The sequence below is a fragment of the Citrus clementina genome, unplaced genomic scaffold, assembly GCF_000493195.1.
Source record: "Citrus clementina cultivar Clemenules unplaced genomic scaffold, Citrus_clementina_v1.0 scaffold_3, whole genome shotgun sequence".
In the NCBI taxonomy this organism is placed as follows: domain Eukaryota; kingdom Viridiplantae; phylum Streptophyta; class Magnoliopsida; order Sapindales; family Rutaceae; genus Citrus; species Citrus x clementina.
The window spans coordinates 35,319,006-35,342,096 of NW_006262339.1; the positions used below are offsets into that span (position 1 = coordinate 35,319,006).

At 34.6% G+C, this 23,091-nt stretch overlaps 5 protein-coding genes and 1 long non-coding RNA gene across 10 annotated transcripts; 4 read left to right on the forward strand and 2 right to left on the reverse strand.

The window, feature by feature from the left end:
* The first annotated feature begins 320 nt into the window (after positions 1–320).
* Positions 321–3,255, forward strand: LOC18047897 (1-aminocyclopropane-1-carboxylate oxidase homolog 1). Of its 5 annotated transcripts, none has more exons than XM_024189421.1 (4): positions 321–871; positions 1,265–1,814; positions 1,885–2,206; positions 2,720–3,255. In XM_024189421.1, exons 2-4 carry the CDS (start codon positions 1,270–1,272, stop codon positions 2,969–2,971), a joined length of 1,119 nt encoding a protein of 372 aa, XP_024045189.1. In that variant the 5' UTR covers positions 321–871; positions 1,265–1,269; the 3' UTR covers positions 2,972–3,255. The 5 variants fall into 5 exon arrangements, with proteins under 5 accessions (XP_024045189.1, XP_006442710.1, XP_006442711.1 ...); XM_006442647.2 differs by having other exon boundaries at positions 321–543; XM_006442648.2 differs by having other exon boundaries at positions 321–543; positions 1,288–1,814.
* Positions 3,256–3,440: 185 nt separating this feature from the next.
* Positions 3,441–4,928, forward strand: LOC18047898. Its single transcript, XR_002906625.1, has 3 exons — positions 3,441–3,583; positions 3,736–4,326; positions 4,428–4,928. It is a non-coding gene; the product is annotated as an uncharacterized LOC18047898 (long non-coding RNA).
* A 995-nt stretch (positions 4,929–5,923) lies between these two features.
* Positions 5,924–7,502, reverse strand: LOC18046816 (peptidyl-prolyl cis-trans isomerase CYP19-3). Its single transcript, XM_006442651.2, has 2 exons — positions 7,400–7,502; positions 5,924–6,856 (listed from the first exon to the last, which is right to left on the reverse strand). The coding sequence occupies exon 2, from the start codon at positions 6,833–6,835 to the stop codon at positions 6,311–6,313; it is 525 nt and encodes a 174-aa protein (XP_006442714.1). The 5' UTR covers positions 6,836–6,856; positions 7,400–7,502; the 3' UTR covers positions 5,924–6,310.
* A 795-nt stretch (positions 7,503–8,297) lies between these two features.
* LOC18046817 (pentatricopeptide repeat-containing protein At3g22690) lies at positions 8,298–10,564 on the forward strand. Its single transcript, XM_024188326.1, has one exon. The coding sequence runs from the start codon at positions 8,308–8,310 to the stop codon at positions 10,222–10,224; it is 1,917 nt and encodes a 638-aa protein (XP_024044094.1). The 5' UTR covers positions 8,298–8,307; the 3' UTR covers positions 10,225–10,564.
* A 168-nt stretch (positions 10,565–10,732) lies between these two features.
* LOC18046818 lies at positions 10,733–13,534 on the reverse strand. Its single transcript, XM_006442654.2, has 5 exons — positions 13,248–13,534; positions 12,215–12,504; positions 12,029–12,118; positions 11,296–11,663; positions 10,733–11,151 (listed from the first exon to the last, which is right to left on the reverse strand). Exons 1-5 carry the CDS (start codon positions 13,405–13,407, stop codon positions 10,887–10,889), a joined length of 1,173 nt encoding a protein of 390 aa, XP_006442717.1. The 5' UTR covers positions 13,408–13,534; the 3' UTR covers positions 10,733–10,886.
* Positions 13,535–18,970: 5,436 nt separating this feature from the next.
* LOC18046819 (AT-hook motif nuclear-localized protein 19) lies at positions 18,971–20,143 on the forward strand. Its single transcript, XM_006442655.2, has one exon. It carries the CDS (start codon positions 19,075–19,077, stop codon positions 19,972–19,974), a length of 900 nt encoding a protein of 299 aa, XP_006442718.1. The 5' UTR covers positions 18,971–19,074; the 3' UTR covers positions 19,975–20,143.
* Positions 20,144–23,091: the final 2,948 nt, after the last annotated feature.

The window sequence follows — 23,091 nt, forward strand, 5'->3', positions numbered from 1 at the left end:
TATATTTTCATTCAATCAATGAATTAATGTCACGTCAGTTTGTACAAAATAAGTTTGTACAAGAGTTTGTGGCTGTATCATTACTCTTAAATTTAATACAACACTTTATAGTATATCAATCGTCCACTCTAAATTGACAAAATGTATCTGCCGTCTACTAAATCGTTAATTGACGTTTAAATATGATAACCTAAAAAAATAATTTAATTTTTTTATATGATATAAATAATAATTTAAGGATATATAAGTTATAATAAAAAATTTTAAGCATATACAAATGATAACTTTAAAGAGTAAAATCGTCTATTCGCTCTTTTAAACAGCAGCTAACAAATCTATCAACCAATCCAATAACAATGATTTTTTTTATTTTACAGACCAATATAATCCAACCAAAAAGTCAGTCCCATAAAAACTAAATTGGTTTAGATCGTATCTATTGGTTTGATTAGAGTTAATTAGATCTTGAGCACCCGTAGCGGTCGGTTTTCTGGTCGAGGGAGAACTCAGAGATGCTCGAAAGGTAGACAATGAATCGAAATTGTAAGCCCAAAAACAACTTTTTGTAAATCTTAATATGCCCCTCAGCTCGTAGTTTTTTTTATCTTGTTTTCATATAATTTTAGTGTTATATGAATGATCGTCTCGGCCCTACGATTGAACTAAATAAATAACCAAACTTTTGTTTCGATGCCTTCAGTAGAGGATTCAAGGGGAATAGTTGAATTTTTATCGATAATATTCTTAATCTCTTGATAGTTATTCGGAAAGTACTTTGAATTCTTTGCTTTCCTTTTGCCCACTTTCTGCAAGAAGCCCAAGCATACCTGCAAAATGGGGGACTATTTTCTTATTTGGCTAAATAGTCTGTGTAAGTATTTTCTTAACTTCAGGAAGTGTCACAATTTCTAGTGAGTGTCTCGGGCCTGTTTGTCACTAGTTGTAGCAAATGTTTATCATTTAGAATTCAGGACAAGATGATTGCAGAAAATATAGATATTTTGGGTTTCTAATGAGAGAATTGTATTAATTCTGCAACAGGCCATCCTCACTGTAAAGTAGCCTGCTTTATCCCATTTGTCTCTTTTTTGTCCCCCCACCCCTTAGTGGAGAACCTCTGCATAAATTAAAGGCAAAAGGAAATATATAATTTTAATTTTTTTATAGGATTAATTTATTTATTATCTTTAACCAATGTCTCCATCCTAGAGCATTTGAACAATTCTATATATGAGTGTCTTCGCTCTTTGCTTTCAATTCATAGAGACAATGACCTCCAGTCTGCAGCAAATTATGGCTTCAACAGGAAATGGACTTGATTATGACAAAGAACAAGAGTTGAAGACCTTTGATGATACAAAAGCTGGAGTTAAAGGTCTGGTTGATTCTGGTATACAGTCAGTTCCCAAGTTCTTTGTTGCATCATCTGAGGAAACTTGCAATGAGAAGTCAGATCTAAGGCACACCCACTTCAATGTTCCAATTATAGACCTCAGGGACATTGATAAAGTTGGTGCTCGGTGTGAAATAGTCAAAGAAATTGGCATTGCGTCCAGCACATGGGGATTCTTCCAGGTTGTGAACCATGACATTCCTCAAGATATTGCAGATGAGGTTATCGAAAGCATACAAAGATTCAATGAGCAACCAAACCATGTGAAAGAAAAATTTTACTCCCGTGACAAAATGAAGAAAGTGAGGTTCAATAGTAATTTTGATTTATATAAGGCAAGATTTGCTAATTGGAGGGACACCTTGTCTTGTCTCATGGCACCTAATCCTCCACCTCCTGAAGAATATCCAGAGGCGTGCAGGTATGCATTCTGTGTTATAATTGTTATGCTTAATGATGCACTTCAACAATATATGTCTGTTCCTCTGCAGAGAGATACTGTTGAAGTTTTCGAAATATGTTACAAAACTAGGTCAGGATTTGTTCAAGTTACTTTCGGAGGCACTTGGCCTCAACTCTAATCACCTAACGAACATGGGTTGTGCTGATGGACATGTCTTTTACTGTCACTACTATCCGGCCTGTCCTGAGCCAAACCTGACTCTTGGACATACCAAACACCGTGATCCAGATTTTCTCACTATCCTTCTGCAAAATCAAATTGGTGGTCTGCAAGTTCTTCATGATAATCATTGGGTTAATATTCCTCCGGTGGAAGGAGCTCTAGTAGTCAACGTTGGGGAACTCTTACAGGTGTGTAAAGTGCAGAGAGTTCATTATTTTTTGGCATTGAGGGCAAAAAAAAGTTAAATTAATGTAAGGATTGGTTGGTGAATAGTCTTAACTGCATTTATGTTCTTAGTTGCTACTGCCTTAATGATGTCCCAAACTTTTGAACATTTAGAATACCTAGATTTCCTTTAAGCCATCATTTGATTAGTGGGAAACAGAAGAATTAAAAAGTTCAAAGATATGACGAACCCTCGAAAGTTGGTTAAATCAGTAGCCTCAACCACACCAAATTGTTTCATATTGCTTAGTTTCTTTCAGTAGAATTTCTTATTTTCTTAGCTGCAAATAATAAAGATGTTAACTTTTCAAACATTGCACCTCTCAGCAGCTATAGAGAGTCTAGTGGTAATTCTGGTTGTGAAAAAGAGTAGAAGATGAAGAAAATGAACTGACTGCTTTGTAAAATCAATACTATATCTGTCATTATGTTATCATACGGAATTGTTAAAGGTTTTGACTTTTGTTTTTTGGCAGGTTATCTCTAATGACAAGTTCAAGGCTGCCGAACACCAAGTGCTGGCTAATTGTGCTGGACCTAGATTGTCAGTGGCATGCTTCTTCACAACACATTTTGAGCCATCCGAGAAGCTTTTTAGCCCCATAGAGGAGTTGTTATCAGATGATAGTCCTCCTTTGTATAGGGGCACCACTGTAAAAGCCTACATTGACTTCTTTGCTTCAGCCGGACTTCCAGCTTACTCATCACTCACTCGTTTGAGGTTGTAAAGGTGGACTTACCTAGGTGGTGTGTGCATGCCGATGCAAATCTCTGCAAAAAATCAGTATTTAAAGAAATTGTACGACAGTTGGAGGACACATTTAAAACATGAACGCTAAAGAGACAGTTGGAGGACACATTTAAAACATGAACACTAAGGCAGCCTCTTTATCTCTCTCTTCTTAGGAAAATGGTCTTCCCTTCTACCATTTTGACATCGTCAATGTAATGTCTGTATTTGGATTTCCATTGTTTATATGAAATAAAAAGGACTGTTTGGAATAAGTGCAAATCTATAATTGTCAATTTCTAGTCATTCATGGCAAACAGAAGGTGTTTCTGGCATTTGCTAATGTTTTGCAATCATAATATATGAATTTTTTTCTAGGCATTATTAAGTACAAAATCTGCAATTCTGTCAACTGATTAACTAGATTGGGATAATCTACAAGAATCTTTGTTTTGTTTCTTAGAAATTTGATGAAGGTTGAGTTTTAAAGGGAATCTAATTATGAGTTGATCAGATGGAAAAACTTGTTTCAATCCTAAGCCTACATGGTGGGGGAGTTAGAGGCATAATTCCTGGGACAATTCTAGCCTTCTGGGAATCCCAGCTACAGGTTTGGTTGCTCAACTTTTCATGCTTTCTTTAACTCTTTATATGAGACCAAAGCTAAGAATGTTGACTGAAACATTTCAACTGACAATTGAGATCTATATATATTTATATATATTCCTGCTATAATATTAGCTCATAATTTTCGTTGCACAGAAGCTTGATGGTGAAGACGCAGGGATGTTGGCTACTTTGAATTTCATCTTGGGGACTAATTTCATCTGGAGGCCTTGGGACTGCTATGCTTGCAACACCAAATGAAAACGATCGACCAATTGTTACAGCAAAAGTAATCAATGAGTTTTATTTTCAAGAAAGTCCAAAAATTTTTCCTGAGGAACCTGAACAAGGCAGCTAATTTCTTCAAATGTAGATAGCTACCACGAGGATGAATATTTTATTTTTTATCTTGGAAGAATAAGCTTTGAAAAAGGATGAAAATTTCTTTAAGGGTAAGCAACTGACTTTTCTTTCTCATCAACAGGCAAGCTTGAGCTGGCATGATGCACTAACAAATGGGGTGAAATCAAAGTGGGGAAATTATGGAAGGCCAGTTTATCAATCGGTTGATGGTTTCATACAATGGGTAGAAAAAGAAGCATTTTGTCCCAATGTGATGGTGATTATCAGCACAACAAGATCATGGAAATGCTTGTAGTTAAATTTCTCCATCAGACTTTAACTGATGTGATAATCCCCACTTTTGACATCAGGCTTCTGCAGCCAATCAGTTTCTCAACCTTAAAGGTAACTTCTTCCTGATCCTGTGATATCAGTAAACCATTGAGTTGCAAGGGATACTAAATCCGATTTTGGAGTCTTTTTTCTTCTAATGATCATGTCTGCAGGCAAAACGAAATGCTTCAAAGGTTTCTTGGTTATCAGATAACTGCATTGGGACTTCTGCAGCACCATATTATTTGCCCCCCTATTATTTTGAAATGCACGCATCAACAGGTACCAAGAAGTTCAACCTGGTTGATGGTGTTGCAGCAAACATTCCTGTAAGCTTCAGTTCGTAAAAGTGCTTCTATTAATGCCGAGGAATATTTATACCACTACAGGATGGCAATCTCAGTTACTTCAACAATTTTTTCAGACTGTGCTGGCAATATGTGATGTAAAAAAGGAGATATCTCAAAATAAAGGTTCTCCATGCTTAAACAGCATCGATTTTAGTAAGTTTCTTGTTTTCTTCCTCGGAACAGGATCATCAAAAAGGGATTAAAAGCTGGAGGTTGGTGATGGAAATAGTTGGGGACTCTTTAGTTGGTTTATGGGACCTGATAATACCACACTATTATTTGATGTTTTCCTTAATAATCAATGTTTCAATTATGGATATGGGTGATGGCAAACACTGAGGAACTTTACCCAAAAGCTTAAGCTACTGGGTAACAGATCAACATTAGCATTTTTTAGAGTCCCTCAGAATCCTTGAGATGGCTAAGCATAGTACGAACGTTATGTATCAATACCTGATCAGTAAGCTATTATATTAACTGAAATATAAGACTGGTGAATGATGACTGTGTAATTAAAACTTGGAACCAGACCGATGGCTTGAAGTATACCGAAGCCTCTACAGACAACTCAATGAAAGATAATCGGGAGAACCTTGAGAAGATCGGGAAAGATCTGATGAAAAAACCTGTATCTGCTGTGAACTCGGAGACTGGTTTATATGAACCAATGGAAGAGCGGGGCACATACGAAGATGCACTTTGCGAGTAAGCACAAATTTTCGGTTTGTGAAATTGCAGTTGGTGGTTTGTTCCCATGACAAGCTGATAGTGATGCATTTGCATTGTGTCATGCAGGCTTGCCCAAAGACTATCGGAAGAGAGAAGATTTCGCCACAAGTATATGTAACTCTAGGTTCCTCTAGCTCATGCAACCTCCATATGCATTATTCATGTTAAAGTGAACAAATATTCATCTGAACTCATGTTATGCTATCAGCATAAAGTAGAAATTAGACTTGTCTCGAGAATGACACTCTGATACGATCGTATGCAACAAGGCAGAGCATAGCACTGTTTCAATTTTAATTGCCAGGCTAGAGAATCACAATAATCTTGAATTCATAAATTCATTTCTAATCATCAATTTCAAGGCAAATTGTTGACTGGTTTATCGAACTAATCAAATTTCCTTTGTTCTGGATGGTATAGTATAGGGATGACAATGGGACAGGGTGATGGTGCGGAGGCCTCTTCCATTGTAAAAATATAAAATATTTAAATAAATAATACTAGAAAAATACACATAATTAGATGTATGGAGATTGGAGTGGAGTGGGAGTACAAAACTAAACAGCACCTCATTAAGAATTTGGAGATTGTTTTTTCTCATTCTCCAAAATCTCGTCAAAATTTATTCATTTAGGATGGAACATCATGGAGTCCCAAACCCATGGAGAATTTGCCATCCCTAAGATAGTAGAAGCAATAAGAAGCTCAGTCAAACATACAAGCTAAGCAAGTCATTTGCAACTAACAAAAGCAATTTAGTCGTAGATTCATAACAAGTTCGATCCCACTTTGCTTTATAAGTGCATGCTGTTTTCAAAGAACCAAATAGTAGCTCTGCAACAACCTTTTTCTTCTATTCAGCCTAAGAAACACTAAACATCAATGACAAAATTAATAAGTTGCAGGATTGCTGAATTTACATGTCAAACATCATCTTGACCTCACACACTATAGTTCCCACCATATCTTTCTCATTCTCATTTATCTGCTAGCTGACCACAGTCTTCAATCACAACTGTTTGCGAAGTCCTCCCACTCTCAGAACCCACCTTCTCCATATCCTTGATGACACTGTAACCGTCTACCACTTTCCCAAACACAACATGTTTGCCATCAAGCCATGGTGTTTTCTGAGTGCATATAAAAAACTGTGAACCATTAGTGTTAGGTCCAGCATTAGCCATTGACAGAATTCCAGGCCCAGTATGCTTCATCTTGAAGTTCTCATCAGCAAACTTCATCCCATATATCGATTCTCCTCCAGTTCCATTTCCCCGAGTGAAATCTCCCCCCTGACACATGAAGTTAGGGATTATGCGGTGAAATGTCGAGCCCTTATAGTGTAGTGGCTTCCCAGACGTTCCAATCCCTTTCTCACCAGTGCAGAGAGCACGGAAGTTTTCAGCAGTTTTTGGGGTGACGTCAGCAAATAGCTCCATCACAACTCGCCCCTTGTTCATCTTTCCAATCAGAATGTCAAAGAAAACCCTTGGATTCGTCATTTTTTCTATCCAATCAAAAGCCTGTAATCCACGTGAATACATACATTTCAATAACCAGAAAGAAAAAAGGTTCACATTTCATCTTAAGCAAAATACTAAATTCCTCAATTATGCATGTATTCTATACACATCAAAGTAATGATTTTCCTTTTAAAGTAAACAAATGCTAGTCCGTTTTATAAACTGAAACCAGCTACAAAGCAAAATCTTTATCTGCATTAGTGAAATACAATGAAACAAACAAAACCTCCAGAATTTTAACAAAAATAGAAAATTACTGAATATAGTATGCATAGCTGAAGCAGTACAGAAAATGTAAATCATCCAATAAGAAACCCTCAAGCAATGTTTATAAACATAGCATGTGGGTATTGTTATAGAGGATGATTTGATAATCTTGCACAGGTTTTGAGCTCACAGACTTTGGTTAAGTCACCTGTAAGCCTTCGATATGTGCTTTTCATAAATTGATCATTGAACACAAACACCATACGCATATACAGTTAAGCACTGAAAAATACTTGAATCAAATGGATAAAATCAAAGCGTGGAAAAATGAAATACCTTTTGCTGTAATTCGACCTGGAGACGCTTCGGAGTGAGATGGGTGGTTAGGGGTTTCAGCTGCAATACTTATATATGGGGCAGCTCATTAGGGTTTAGGGTTTTTTATAATTTTCTGTTTATTTAATTTTATTTCTTAATTTTGATTAAACAAATAACTTTGTTACGTGCCAATTTTCTTCTTTTTTTAATAAATATTAATGCTGATTATCCAAAGCAGGCAAGCTAGTTCTATCTCTAAATCTGATATACGCAGTAAAAAAATTTAACCCTCAATATAAAAAAATAAGTGAGAACATATCCACCACTTAATCAAAGAGTGGTTTTCATTATATATTTCTTTTTATTCAAACTTATGTGCTAATTGTGAAATATTAAACTAACATTTGAGGTTGCCGATTAGAATTTTAATAAATCAAACTATTAGGCGAATAAATTTCATCCCTTTTTTTTCTAAGGGGAAGAGTTCAATTCCGACTAGTGATATTGTGGATAAATTTTTCCTTTAACTTAGAGCAGATTTCTTTAATTTTAGAGTTGATTTTCGAGGTATATTCATAGCCGTCATACAAGAAGACCCGTTTGCCTTCACCATTTTATTTGTCAAAGCTTACAAATGCAAAAAAATGAACCTATTTTTCACTCCATATAAACCCACCATCACTTTCTATCATTATCTCTTACCCCTCGCATCTTGGAAACTCCAATAAAATCTCATTAAACCTCGCGTCAATTTCGTATCCACCCAAAAACATTCTCAATGGAAGCTGGCTTTGGATACCCAATCCACAGTTATTGTGTAATTAGTTGTTAAGCAAAAGTGAGGGTGATTTTGTTTTCTAAACGAGTGGTCAAATTCACATGAGCAAACACCCAAACTACAATGTATTTTAAAATTAAGCTAAAGCATGAAAATTAAAAACGGTTTCCTCAACCTTGAACAAACAAGACAATGCCATGCCCATATAATCAAAACCCACTTCAAATTTAGCTACACAAACATTATTAACCCATTGACACGTTACAATTCACTTGTAACTTCCTATATAAAAAACAACAAACCCAGTAGTGCACTTAACATATATGCTTTTATGCGCAAAAATGGCAGTGAAGTTGACAACTTTACCATACCAACAATACTCAAAGCATGCGCCCAAGTATTGATGACCCGTTTAGGTAAAGAGATACATGGTTTTGCCATTAAGAATGGATTGGATGGTGATGCTTATGTATCAAACGCATTGATCCAAATGTACAGTGAGTGTGGGAGCTTAGTGTCAGCGCGTTATTTGTTTGATGAAATGCCTAACAGAGATGTTGTTTCTTGGAGTACGATGATTAGAGGCTATCATAAGGGTGGGTTACTGGAGGAAGCGTTGGAAGTTATGAGGGAGATGCATTTTATGAATGTAAGGCCTAGTGAAGTTGCCCTGATTAGCATGGTTAGTCTCTTCACAGATGTTGCTGATGTTGAATTAGGAAAAGCGATTCATGCTTGTGTTGTAAGGAATTGCAAGGATGAGAAGTTGGGAGTTGCTATAGCTACTGCTTTGATTGATATGTATTCCAAGTGTGGAAATTTAGCATATGCGAAACAGCTTTTTGACAGATTGAATCAGAGCAGTGTCGTTTCATGGACTGTTATGATTTCAGGATACATTCGTTGCAATGAGATCAATGAGGGGATTAGGCTTTTTGCTGAAATGATAGAAGAAAATGTATTTCCAAGTGAGATTACAATTCTTAGTTTGATTATAGAATGTGGTTTTGTTGGGGGTCTACAATTAGGGAGGTGGTTACATGCTTACATTTTGAGAAATGGGTTTGAGTTTTCTTTGGCTATGGCTAATGCTTTGGTCGATATGTATGGAAAATGCAGGGAGATTAGAAGTGCAAGAACACTATTCGATGGAATGAAAAGCAAAGATGTTACGACTTGGAATGCCGTGATTTCAGCTTATGCACAAGCTCATTGCATTGACAAGGCATTTGAACTCTTTATTCACATGAAGGTGAGCAAAGTGAGGCCAAATGAATTGACAATGGTTGGCCTTCTTTCACTCTGTACAGAAGCTGGAGCCCTTGAAATGGGCAAGTGGCTTCATACTTACATAGAAAAGCAAGGGCTTGAAGTAGATGTGATACTGAAAACTGCACTGGTGGACATGTATGCGAAGTGTGGAGACGTTAATGGGGCTTATAGGCTGTTCAGTGAAGCAATATATCGAGACATCTGCATGTGGAATGCCATGATGGCTGGATATGGAATGCATGGTTGTGGTGAGGAAGCACTGATACTCTTTATAGATATGGAGAGATCTGGTGTTAAACCTAATGACATCACATTTATCGGACTTCTTAATGCTTGCAGTCATGCTGGATTGGTTACAGAAGGGAAGAGTGTTTTTGATAAAATGGTTCATGGATTTGGCTTGGTTCCAAAGATTGAGCATTACGGGTGCATGGTGGATCTTCTTGGTCGAGCAGGACTGCTTGATGAAGCTCATGAGATGATTAAAAGCATGCCCTTGAGGCCTAACATGATTGTATGGGGAGCTCTTCTTGCTGCATCCAAGCTTCATAAGAATCCTAGCATGGGAGAAATAGCGGCAACGCAGACACTTGAGATAGAACCTCAAAACTGTGGTTATAACATATTGATGTCGAACATATATGCAGTGGCAAACAGATGGAATGACGTTGCCAGAGTAAGGAGGGTTATGAAGGAAATAAGAGTGAAAAAAGAACCAGGTTTCAGCTCAGTCGAAGTAAATGGTTTAGTACTCAAGTTTATAAGGGGAGGTATGGTAAATTGGAAGAGTTAATGATACGCTAGCTGAGATAAGCAAGAAACTGAAAGAGGCTGAATACATGCCTGAAACTTCTGATGTCCTATGAAGTTCATGAAGAGAGACATCTGCAGTCAGATACCACATCACCAGCCTCTCCAGTTCAAATTTTGACGAACCTCCATGTCTTCTGTGACCACAAAAGTTTGATTACCTAAAAGACATCTGATCTCAGGACGATTTCACAGGTGTTTTGGAAAAATGTACATTAAATGTAAATGTATGGATAGAGAAAGTACGGTAAGAAATTTTCTGTTCATTTCAATTGATTTGTCCCAAATAAATATAGCATTACATTGAACTTAATAGCCACCTCCCTTGTAATTTCTTATTTTTTTCGCAAGTTTCTGTTTCACCGATTTATATGTTCACGGCTTTGAAATATTCTCATGAGGAACTTCAGTCGTCATGCAAACACAAATTGGTCAGAATATCAACTACGGTATCATTAGCAGCCAAACAAGATAAAACAATGATGTGCAACTTTTACATCTGAAGGGTATCAGTCAAAAGATTTCTAGAGTTCGAAGTATTTCACATTTGAATTAACAGATGCCAAATAAACAGTTTCAATTCTTTTTTTTTTTTTAACAGGTTATCATCTATTCTGTAACACAAATGTGGGAAAAATAATTATATTAACCAAGCCACTGTTGTGCACGACGTTCACCCCCACTTCCAACAGCACGACGGATGCTAATTTTCTCATTAGCATATTTTTGCTGAAGTAATTCAAAAGCATTCACATCAAGTTTCCCAGTTACTGACTTCCCTTGCCTCCTACGATTTTGCTGTTCGCGTATAGAAGCCCAAAGTTTTGCAATGGCATCCCTTTGTTGAGAAGTGAATCTTGCTACATTATCGAAAGCATGCTTCACCAAGATGTCTATCACTGTTTGGCACCTGAAAAGAAATCATTTTTGGCCTCTTTAGATGAAATTCACAGTAGCTGTCTAACCCAATAGTACGAAATTCGCAGTAGTTGTCTAAGCAAATAGTATATACACGAGGGACAGATTTTTCATCCATCTTAGACAGTGAACTAACCATGGGGTTTTGTAACGATGTGCTGCAATCTCTAAACCAGTAATTAAGGCTTCCCTCTGCGACTTGAGAAATCTCTTATACTCTTCCTCGTCCTCTTTTATCTTCGCTCCTGTCTCTTTCTTTCCCTTTGTCCTATCATCTTTCCTTATTCTTTTTGGAATGAATGCATCGAGCCCAAATGGATCAGCCTCATCTTTGTGATTTTCTTCAGCCTGCACAGCTGGAGGCATGTCCCGTTTGTTTTTACTGTCTTCATTAGTTTTTTCTGCCTCATCTTTCAAGGCCGCAGCCTCCTCCAGATCATCATCCTTGGTAGCAACTGGAAGACTAGATATTGCCTCTTTTATTCTTGTCGCTGTTTTTGAAAACTGGTCCAGGATACCAAAGCATCGGTATAAACAGATTGCGGTAATGATAAATCAGAAATGGTACTTATACCCAAAAAAATTATCCAAGCACCTCAAATTTTAATACTTTAATCCATTTTCGTATATTCTAAAAGATCACAGCTAAATTTCAAGTATTCCACAACCTGATAGTGATAGATCCATACATATGCATTTTCAAGTCACATGTCTGAAATCAAGAAATCTGAAACACTATCAATTTACCAGAAAATGTTATAACGTGTTGCATAACACAGAATGCTTCTCATCTCTGAAATACATAGAAAATCATTCAAGTCACGATCTAGAAAGCAGGACAACAAAATAACTAAAAGTAAAGTGCATACCACAAAGCTGTCATCGGTGAACAAGTCATTTGCTACCACTGCCTGAAATGTCCATATACTTAATTGGTTCTTCTGCTTCTTACTAAGGCACTACAAGAAACCAATATGATAGGATAACCCTCAAACAAGATATTTTGTTCTATTACCAAATGAAAATTTTTACAGTAAACAAAACTATAATCTTACTTCAGCTGCATCTTGTGCCACTGTGAACAATGCATGATAATCCGCTCTGACTGACGGATCCGTGCATGAAGTGGGTGATGACATGGCAGCCTCTAGTATGGCAAAAAACTGACCACTGGTTCCTGGCTTCACGCTTCCAGCCTGAATCATTTGTATGGCAAGCTTTGAAGCCTTCCCAAATTTCGCAGGGTTCTTAATATGTGATGCTATCTTCTGCATGGCATCAATAACTTGTGCATCTGATGCATCTGTTGTCATTTTAAACCTCAAGGACTTTTGAGGCATAGTTTCTGAGAAATGCATTGAATATTTAGCTTGGCGCAACACAAATCCAAGTTAAAAACAAGCAAACCAATGTATAAATAAGAAACATATAAAGAAAAGAAATCCAAAACCTAATGGATTTCCATCTGTCATTAATATGAGAAACAGTTTCTCTTTAATATGAGAAACACTTGGCTAGGTTGTCCAGTTATCAGACTCAGTTATAGAAAGATCTCTGTTCTCTGGGTCTTGTAAACATGTGTTTTCCAAGCAACAAAACCTAATGGATTTCCATCTGTCATTCTAACAGTGAATTGAGTTTAAGGTACATTTTAACAAGAGAAAAGCCAAATTCAATATCATGAAAACCTAAAATTCCTGAACCAAACTGAATAGTATAATACAATAAATAATCAATTAAGTTTTTTTTAGGAGATGTGGCTTTTGATCTACTGTGATGTAAAATGAAATCACTAACTGTCAAGTATAGCTGTCAAGTATAAGTACGTAGCAGATTGCTAAACATTAGCCGTCAAATAAAAGTAAAGTGGGTCTCTTACATATGCTTTCAAAATTAAGCACAAGCATATAAGTAAACAAAGAGTGTCCTGTTTCCTAAATAAAGCTTTTTTGTCATTCTTTTTCATCTTTTTCAACTTCCAAGAGTCACAAAACTCACAACAACAGACATTATAAGATAAATGCAAATTTTCAAAAAACCCCAGATAAAAAACAAGATTTAAACAAAGATCCAGATATTAAAACTGACCATCAGAGTCAGTTTTGGGCTTCTTGAGGGCGCTTTTGAGAGCCGGAGCCGGAACCGGTGAAGCTTCTCGTTTCTTATTGTTGGCGGTTGATTGTTGTTGTTCTTCATTTTGCGGCTCGGAAGAAGGAGGCGGTAGCCCCTCAAACAAATTATCAGCCATTTACACAAACTGTATTCAAATTTCTTCCGCAAGTATCAAAAAATTTGCCCAATTGATCAACGCTTTTCTCGCTAAATCACTCGAAAGTAGAAAGAAGGTTTCTGTTTGTGTTTTTTATTTCGTTAATTTTTCGGGACAATGTCTAAATCTACAAAGTGTCCGTGATATTTAGCATTTACTTTATGCATGTAAAATTTTAGTCTGTAATTGATATGATCTGACCAAATTATCCTTAATCTTTTAGCAATTTTACCGCTTTAAGTAATATGCTTATATTATGCAATACGATTGTCAATTTTTTTTCAACCCACGCCCATAGGTTTCGGAAATGTTTCAATTTTGACCCGCTAGTTTGACCTGTCATCAATTCACACTTATATTTCATTTAAATTATGTAATGGTAACAGCAAAATCAGAAAAATAGGTTTGATTTGATGACATCCTGATGCAAATTAAGAATTCTTATCCTATTTAAATTAATTTTCTTATTTAATAGTTTAGGACTTTGTTTTTCTTTTTCTTTATGTTTTAGGATAATTACTAGCAGAATAAATAAGCTTCTCTCTTATTGCAGAAAGTCTATAGATTGCATGGTTTACCATGTTCTTTTGTATCAGATTGAGATACATGGTTTCTTAGCCATTTTTGGAGGACATTAGAGAAGTTGACTATCATTTATCTTAATTTCAGAAACACTTATCACCTACAGACATATGATCAAATTGAAGTTGTCAAGCACTTATCACCCACAAGCATATGTCAAACTAAACTTGTCAACTCCTCTTTAGGAAATAACCTACGTAATCTAGTTGGCAATAACTTGAAGACATGGGATCAAAAGTTATAATAAGTTGAGTTTGCTTATAATTGTTTTGTTAAGTGTATTACTCGTTTTAAGTTCTTTTAAGTGGATTACATATATAATCCAATTTAGCCCTAGTTCCAAATTTAGTTCGCAAAAGTAGCAAGCCATAAAACTTTATTGAGCAACTACAAAAAATTCATACAATTACACAAAAGTCTATAAAGGAGACCACTAAAGGTTATAATAGTTAGGGCAAACATAAAGTATCGAGCTTTAGAATTTCAAGTAGATGATTTTGTCTTGACTATACTAACCAAAGACAAGTTAAGTACAACAAGCTTTCAATAAGGAAAATCAAACCTTTGGAGATTATAGAGAAGATAAATTCTAATGTCTACAAATTAAAGCTTCCTAATCATATCCGCACTGCAAATATATTCAATGTGATGTATCTTATCCCTTTTAGAGGCGATCATGATGAAGATACTATGACAATCCTAATTCGAGGGCGAATTCTCTCTATCTTAGAGGGAATGATGTAGATTAGGAATTTGTATTCTTTTTAAATTAGTTTCCTTATTGTCTAAAATTTATTATTCTTTTCTTAGTAGTTTATGACTTTGTTTTGTTTTTTCTTTATAGTTTAGGATAACTACAAGTACTATAAATAACCTTCTCTTATAATCTTGGAAGGCAGATTTGAGTTTAATAATATTTTCAATTTTCAAAACTTTATTTGGGTTTTTAAATTTAATTAATTCTCGACATTCTACAGAATCGATGAGTCTTAACCCCCTTGACTCATGGTATTCTTTTAAATCAACTTGAATTTAGGTCATTTTAATATGCTCGAGCATCAATGAAATATTAAAACTTCAATTTTTCACTGCATCACATTTTCAAATTGGTGTGTTTGCAATGATATTTTTCAAAACTTACTGATATAAGCAGAAAGTAACCCTTTTTCTTTTACATGAATTTGATTTAATTTAATGATGGAATTAGACATTATGAGCTTCTCTTCGTACGGGTAAGAACAAAATTTAATTGTTGGGTGTGATTTAATAAGGTCTAAACTTATGGACGTACATTGACATTTGTCTAAATGTATGAGTGTATGTAGAAATTAACCCTTTTTAAAATTCTTTTTAAGGTAAATTGGTTAAAGTTTAATTATTTTTTCCCTTTTAGACTTCTACCTTCTTAACATTCGGAGAGCCGGTATAAAACACCATTTCAACAACAAAAGAGGAGTATTTTTGTAATTCTCCTATCAATTGTTACATAACTAACAGTATAACATGTGCACAAAGTTAATTCTTCAAATTAAATTAAAAAGCAATTAAACAATACAAATAATAGTAAAAATGAATTAAATAAAAAATTATTCGTTATCTTTATTATTAGTCGAGCTCAAGTGACTGCGGGCGCAAAATACACTCACGGTCTGTTGAGCTACGGTCAAGAGAAATTTAGATTTAAATTTATGTTCTTCGATGACGAAGGATAGAGCTCCTCTTGATCGAGTGTTATTTAACACCCATAAGAAGAGGAAAAATCAACTTGAGCACTCAAAACTCCTTTAGATACTCGATGATAATAATAAATTCACAAGCATATATACGTTCTTGCTTTGTTCTAGAGTTGGTATTTTGGATCTAGAGAGTTTCTATACAACTCGAGACGTTTAAAAATCTCTCAAGTTCTTTACCATGAATGCTTGACAATACTGAGTTCTCACCAGAGCATGAATTACTTACTGTACATGTGTGACGTTATTCGGAAGCAAAATAAGATAACGCAGGAATTCTCGACAGAAAATTTCATAAAATTAAACAACAGTCTTACAAGTTCAAGGTTTTTATTGAATACCTGACAAATGAAATTATCAAAAAGGGTAAAATTAAAAATATTAAAATAGAATAAAATTTTAATGATTGAAATAAACAAAATTAAAAAAAAAAAACACTCCATTCAAACATCTAGACAAAAGATAAAAATCTAGAAAGAAGTCTAAAAAATAGGAAAAAATCCTCAATTTGTGACTCGTGACCCAAAGAAAAGAAAATTTAGGGTGATTCAATGATCGTTAATTATAAGCATTTGCAATCTTCTTCTCGTAACTTTTGAAACAATATATTATACAGTTTAAAAAAGACACCTGCTGCAAAAGTTATTTGATTGCTTATCTAGTTTCTAGCAACAGGAAAATAACAATAATTTTTTTTCGTCTTCTTTTAATGATATGTAAAGAGCAATTCCATTTAAATAATCATTAATTATTTACTGGACAACGTTTCTTCACACCAAAAGGATCAAATGCTAATATTTTATATACATCTTGTCAACTCACCCGAAGCATAAAATGGACCAAACGTCACATAAAAATTAAAATCACCAACTAATTTAATTATAAATTAATCTTTGAATTAATTATTTGAATGTCCAAGAAAAAGTTTCAACGACTCTTAACCAGCTTGGTGGCCGTATGTGATGTGAGCACTATTATTTTATAAACAAAATATTCCAGCCATAACTTACCATATAAAATTAACATTATAACATAATTTGATCACTTCCACGCAAGGGACGACTCAAAGAAAACAAATAGCAACAGCTGCAGAATTGAATTAATAAATTAAGTAATCCTATTAGTAGAGAAGATTACGCTTTGAATAAGACATGATAATATATACTCACACCGATAACACCGAAGATGAAAGGTAAAATATTTAATTAGCAGTAAATTAAAATCGAAATCGATGGCAAAAATATTTAATTAGCAGTAAGTTAAAATCGAAATCGATGGCTCTACCATATTGTAAACAAGTTATGAAAATTCATTAAAAGAGGGTGTGATGAACAAGCATGCAAATATAGTGGGATCTTTCTTATAATGAAATCTCTTTATTTAAAGGATTTTATTATGTTACATAATCATGTGAATAGTGATGATCAATATAATTAAATATCCTTAATTTTATGATTTCATCTTAGTCTATTTAATATACATATTTATTAATTGGTTTCTTTGAGAGAAGGGGTCGTTTACCGCAGTGAAGGGATTTCACATAAAGGTTGCAGATAAAAAGATAATGCAGATAAAAAGATAAATGGTGCTCGCTAAACAGATTTGACTAAGTAGATTCAACCGAGGTGTTGACAATAATAAGAGAGGGTATGAAATTGTATAAGAATCTAATGTATTGTAATCTATGTTAATTGCTTAATATATATGTGTGGCCTTCTGGAAATAAGATATTTTATCCATCAATTTACTATTTCTAGCAAAATTATTTTATTCTATACAGATGAACAATAACATGAGCAGTACTTGTGAACAATAATTATGAATAGAAATGCTGAATAGTGTTTTTAGAAAATTAATTTTAAATTTTTATTAATTAGTCAGATCTAAATTTCTTTATAGGCGTAAACTAAACAATTAAATTTGATATTTTTATAATTTTTTGTTACTGTAGATTGTTTATTCTTTACCTTATATTGGAAGTTATATATTTTTACAAAAATGTTTTGTAGTCTGTGCGTTTGGGTGGCACTTCAGTCACATGAATTTGATGTTACTCATTATCCATATATAGTTGTCACCTATAATTATGTAGTTAGTCATTCTTAATTAACTTCTTCATCGTACAAATCAAACATAAGATCAACTATATATTTTCTAATCAAGTCATTTAATTATTGCAACCAAGAAATAATTCTAAATCATATAGCAAATTAAAAAATAAGGATATACATTTGTATTTGAAACTTTTTTTTTTCCTTTTTTCAATATATATATATACTTGATACTTGAGAATGCATGTATGATGAAGTATCTTTGAATAATCATAAGTTTATAATTATTCATATGCACCAATGATTTGTATAATGTATTCGAGTAATTCTAGAGTTACAAATTGTTCGTACAAATTATTATGTATAAATATGTAAAGACAAGAATTTAGATATTCTTAAAAAAATTTATTTTCCTAGAAGTCAAATTCGATAACTAACCAAATAAACATGTTTAAAAACCATTCGACCAAGCTCTTGTAACGTAATCTTCAAATTTCCTATGGAAAACAAATAAGTGTATGTAATAACTAATTAACAAATATCCGATAGAAATAGGCATATGAATGACTTTAGCTAATACTTGAAATGCATGAATACCAGTATATAAAAGTATACAACAATTGAATTGCACATACCTCAACATCGATTGGCTGTTATATACCAATGAGTGCTGATATTTGAACACTATTAAGACACTATGAACATAAAAAATAGGATACGATTATGCTCTCACCGTGGTGCTTTAAAAGTGGCCAAATATCATTTTTCAATATAAATATATAGCTGTCGGAACGCGAGAGAAAGAGGACTTGTGCCCCTCAATCCGTTCGCTTTTTTCTCACGCGCCAGACTACCCCTCTCTCTCTCTTCGTCTCTCTCTCCCCCCCAAAAAAAAGCCCTAATTTCTAAGATCACCACCTCCAGTACCATCTTCTCTTGAATAATTATAATATATACACACACTTTGAGACTTAACACAGTTTCAGTTTTAATCTAAGTGTTAGACACACACACAGAGAAAAAAAAAACTCATCTCTAGCTTCTAAACTAGCTAGTTCGTGTTTTCTTTCTTGTTCAAGAAAATCTTGGTCTTGTCTTGTTAATTAAGTTTGATTTCTCACATATCTTTTATTAGATCATTTTTAGATATACTTTAAGATTTAATTTAGTGTTTTATTATGGATAATATTATTGAAAAGAGATCCTAACTTTGTATAAGTTCTTTTGGTCATCAAGCAAAAAGATTGTATTGTTGTTACGGTTTGTGTTACAGTATACTTATGGCGAACCGATGGTGGACTGGCCAAGTGGGTCTGCCCGGAATGGACGGGTCAACAGCTACGTCGTCGTCTCCGATGAAGAAACCAGATCTGGGTATATCCATCATGGCCAACAATAACGGAGAGAGCGGAAGCGGGGGGGGCGGAGGAGGAGGAGATGAAGAGGATGATAGGGAGCACAGTGATGAGCCTAGAGAAGGAGCTATCGAAATCTCCACGCGCCGCCCTAGGGGCCGTCCACCGGGCTCCAAGAACAAACCAAAACCTCCCATATTTGTCACTAGGGATAGCCCTAATGCACTCAAGAGTCACGTCATGGAAATAGCCAACGGCGCTGATGTTGCTGAAACACTAGCTAATTTTGCAAGGAGGAGGCAGAGAGGTGTTTGCGTACTCAGCGGGAGCGGCACCGTCACTAATGTAACGCTCCGGCAGCCATCTGACCCGAGTGCAATCATGGCCATTCACGGTAGGTTTGAGATACTATCGTTGACCGGTGCTTTTTTGCCCGGGCCTGCGCCACCCGGGTCAACCGGGTTGACTATATACTTAGCGGGGGGCCAAGGGCAAGTGGTGGGAGGAAGCGTGGTGGGATCACTGGTGGCGTCAGGCCCGGTGATGGTGATTGCGGCGACGTTTTCAAATGCAACGTATGAGAGGTTGCCACTAGATGAGGAGGAAGAGGGAGGTGCCGGGGCTCAGGGCCCCCTTGGCGGAGGAGGAGGAGGAGGGAGTGGTAGTAGTGGCGGTGGTGGAGGTGGTGCCGGCGGTGGGGGAGGAGGGATAGGGGATCCTTCAGGAATGGGCGTTTATAATAATTTGCCACCAAATTTGGTGGCAAATGGAGGGCAGTTGAGCCATGAGGCTTATGGATGGGCTCATGGGCGACCAGCTTTTTAGACTTCAAGTAAATTTGAGAGAAGGTTGTTGTCTTGTTGAGTAGAGGATCTAAATCCGTTGTTCATTAGCTATAGCTTGCTTAATTAGATTTGTACTGGCCTGTATTATGCATCAAGAGAGACAGAGAAAGTAAGTAAGAAGTAGTAACGAATAGATGAATAAATTTATTATATGCTTCATGTGCTCTGCTGTTTTGTATATTTTTCCTTTTCTCTCTGAACACTTTCTTTGTTTTTTTTTTTTAAAGCAATACTATATATGCACTGCTTATAGTGCTTCTCTTCAATTTTACTTCTTCTTCTTCATCATCCTATATTTCAGTTCCATTTTATGCAATTTGTCTTTTTACTTTAGATAGATTACAGCGGAGTTAATTAGGAATATTATTACTAGGCCGGCTTCATTAAATAATTTAGGTATTACATAATAAGTTTTCTTTCTTTCTTCTTCATTAAATACTATATCTTTGAGCAGTTTACAACCCTAACTTATTTCTTTTCTTTTTTTGGATAAAAGCCCTAATTTATTTCTCAAAATATCTTCAGTGTTGTTTGTTGATAAGGGTATACCTGTAACAAATGTAAATGGGAACCCACAGAAAAATTAAGCTTAGTTACTTAAAAGTTTATATTTGGTCTATCTCACGCTGCTTGCTAGGTGACTATTAATTCTAACTCTTTATTGAATTTGTTGTTCATGCTCATTTCATCTCTCACTATAATACTTTGATTCTAGTTGTCTTTTAGACTGTGCGATGGCTTGTTCTTTGCTTCCTCTCTGGGTAATTTGTTGCAATTCAATTAGTTCTTACTCCCAGGTACGGAGGATAAATTTTTAATTTAATTTATCAGTCAATATACTTATGCCCTATCCACGCTTTTATTTAAATTTTTCTTTACTTTCGTCATACCACAATATGAATTGATAACTTGTTTATGAATGCACTGGATCAAAATTAGCAAATTCGCAATTCAAAAGTAGCAAAGAAGTTATATATAATTTTGATTCAATTCCCGATTGTAATTAGACCAAGTTTCAATCTTCTGCTACTTGTCAGCATGTGGCATTAATTGGTTTTCTAACAATTAACAACCGCCATATAACCTTCATGCGATTCAATGGCAAATTCTGAATACATATTAGAACGAAATAGGGGACTCACCTTCTTCATATGATCAAGAAAAAACACCTAATTTGTGTAACTAATTGCGAATTTTCAGGTCTAATTAGTTCAGTTTAATCAATAATCTTTGCATATAAGTCAAACTTATATATATAACCATTCTCAAGTGAAAGGGTCATCATTTTCTTTTTCGCGCAGAAATAATTAATTATAACACTTATAAATTGTATAATTTAATAACATGTTCACATAAAAATATAAAAAAAGGTGCCCGCACTAGGAAAAAAATTATACACACATATATAAAGTTAATGTTGATTTGGTTCAAGATCCTTAATTTGTTAATATCCACGAAAATTATTAACCACACGACTTAATAGTTTTTCTGAACTTTAATTAAATTCATATTCCTATATATATATATATATATATATATATATATATATGTCTCACATTCGTCTTTATATTTTTCTAGTTGATCATCTAGTTGAGGGCGCAACTAAAATATTAGTTTGATTAATAAATTAACTAATCAGCCCATTATTAAAACGAAATACTTGAGGTGACTTTGTGTACAGAAACTCAAAAGTTATTTAAAAAATAAAGAACTGTCACTCAAAAAGTCGAGGCACGTTCCATGCACTTAAGAAGGCTATTAAAAAATTGAGAGATGTTTAAATGCTTTGAGAAAAATAATTGTAAAAGATGAACAAAGCCGTTCTGTTAGTGGAGGTTTTGGTGAAGAGGAGGTGACAATGATGAGACACATCTATACTTCTATTCTAACCATTAATTTTTTATGGAGCATAGCAGCAAATTTTGAGCTTCTGGTGATCTTTAAGGGCAAGTAGTTGCTATTATTATGCTTGCAAATATTTGGGGTTTTCACAAGCTCTTTGCCTCTAATTCTTTAATATATAGCTTGATTATATATATTTCCCATCACTGGCTAGAAATGAAACATCAAGAAAACTTATTCCTTGGCATATAACTATATGTCCATGATCTTTGGAAGAGAATAGAGAAGCCTTAATATGTTATAACTTTTCCATATTTTTACCGGACTCTATTAAATATTCCTAATCATCATCTAAAACTAGTAATTTAATATAAATTAATGATATTTGTTTCATGACCTATAAAAATTTGTTAATTCACTAAACTTTTTATTTCTTCCTTAAGTATGTGAGGGGTTTGATCGAGTGCTTTTAAAGCAGCTTTTCTTTAGTTCACTACCTAATTTCGAATCCTGTGAGAGATAATGTTAAAAAATCAATTTGAATTTTACCCACCCTCTTTTCATTTTTAAATTTATAATTGTTTATGTTTTTATTAATTAATTTCGGCACTATTAAATCCTCTAACATCTCAATTGCATGAATGTTATATTGTTAACCAGGTATCAATGTCAAAACATGGAAAAAATCTATATAACAATGTAAATCTTAACATTGATTAATTTCGGCACTATTACGCCCTCGACTTACAAGATTAGATCTGAATTATAAATTAATAATGTAGTAAAAGAACCTTGTACATAATTAACTTCCATAATGATATCATACAAGCATGTACAATCAACCATGGCATTTCAATAAGAAAAAAAAAACATAGAGAGAACCATGGTTGAAGAAAAGAACATTATAAATACAACTTTATGGCTAAATTCGATGTAATTTTCATCTAGAAGGGATGTTTTCTTGACACACTCAAAGCATATCCAGAGAGTCTCTTAGCAACATAAAGGACCCTCTTCACATGGATTCACATGTCCTTGCTAATCTTACCCAAATATATTTAACATTAATCTAATGGTAAAGTAACGATACATGTAGATGGACCCAACCTCGAGTCGAATAATTATTCTAATCACCATGATTAATTCCTAATTAAGATATGTAGCTTCTCCTTTTCTTATTACATTGTCCGAGTGTGGATTTTACCAACATATGCAAGTGCAAAGCAAGCCCTAGCTATATGTAAAAGTCTTAACA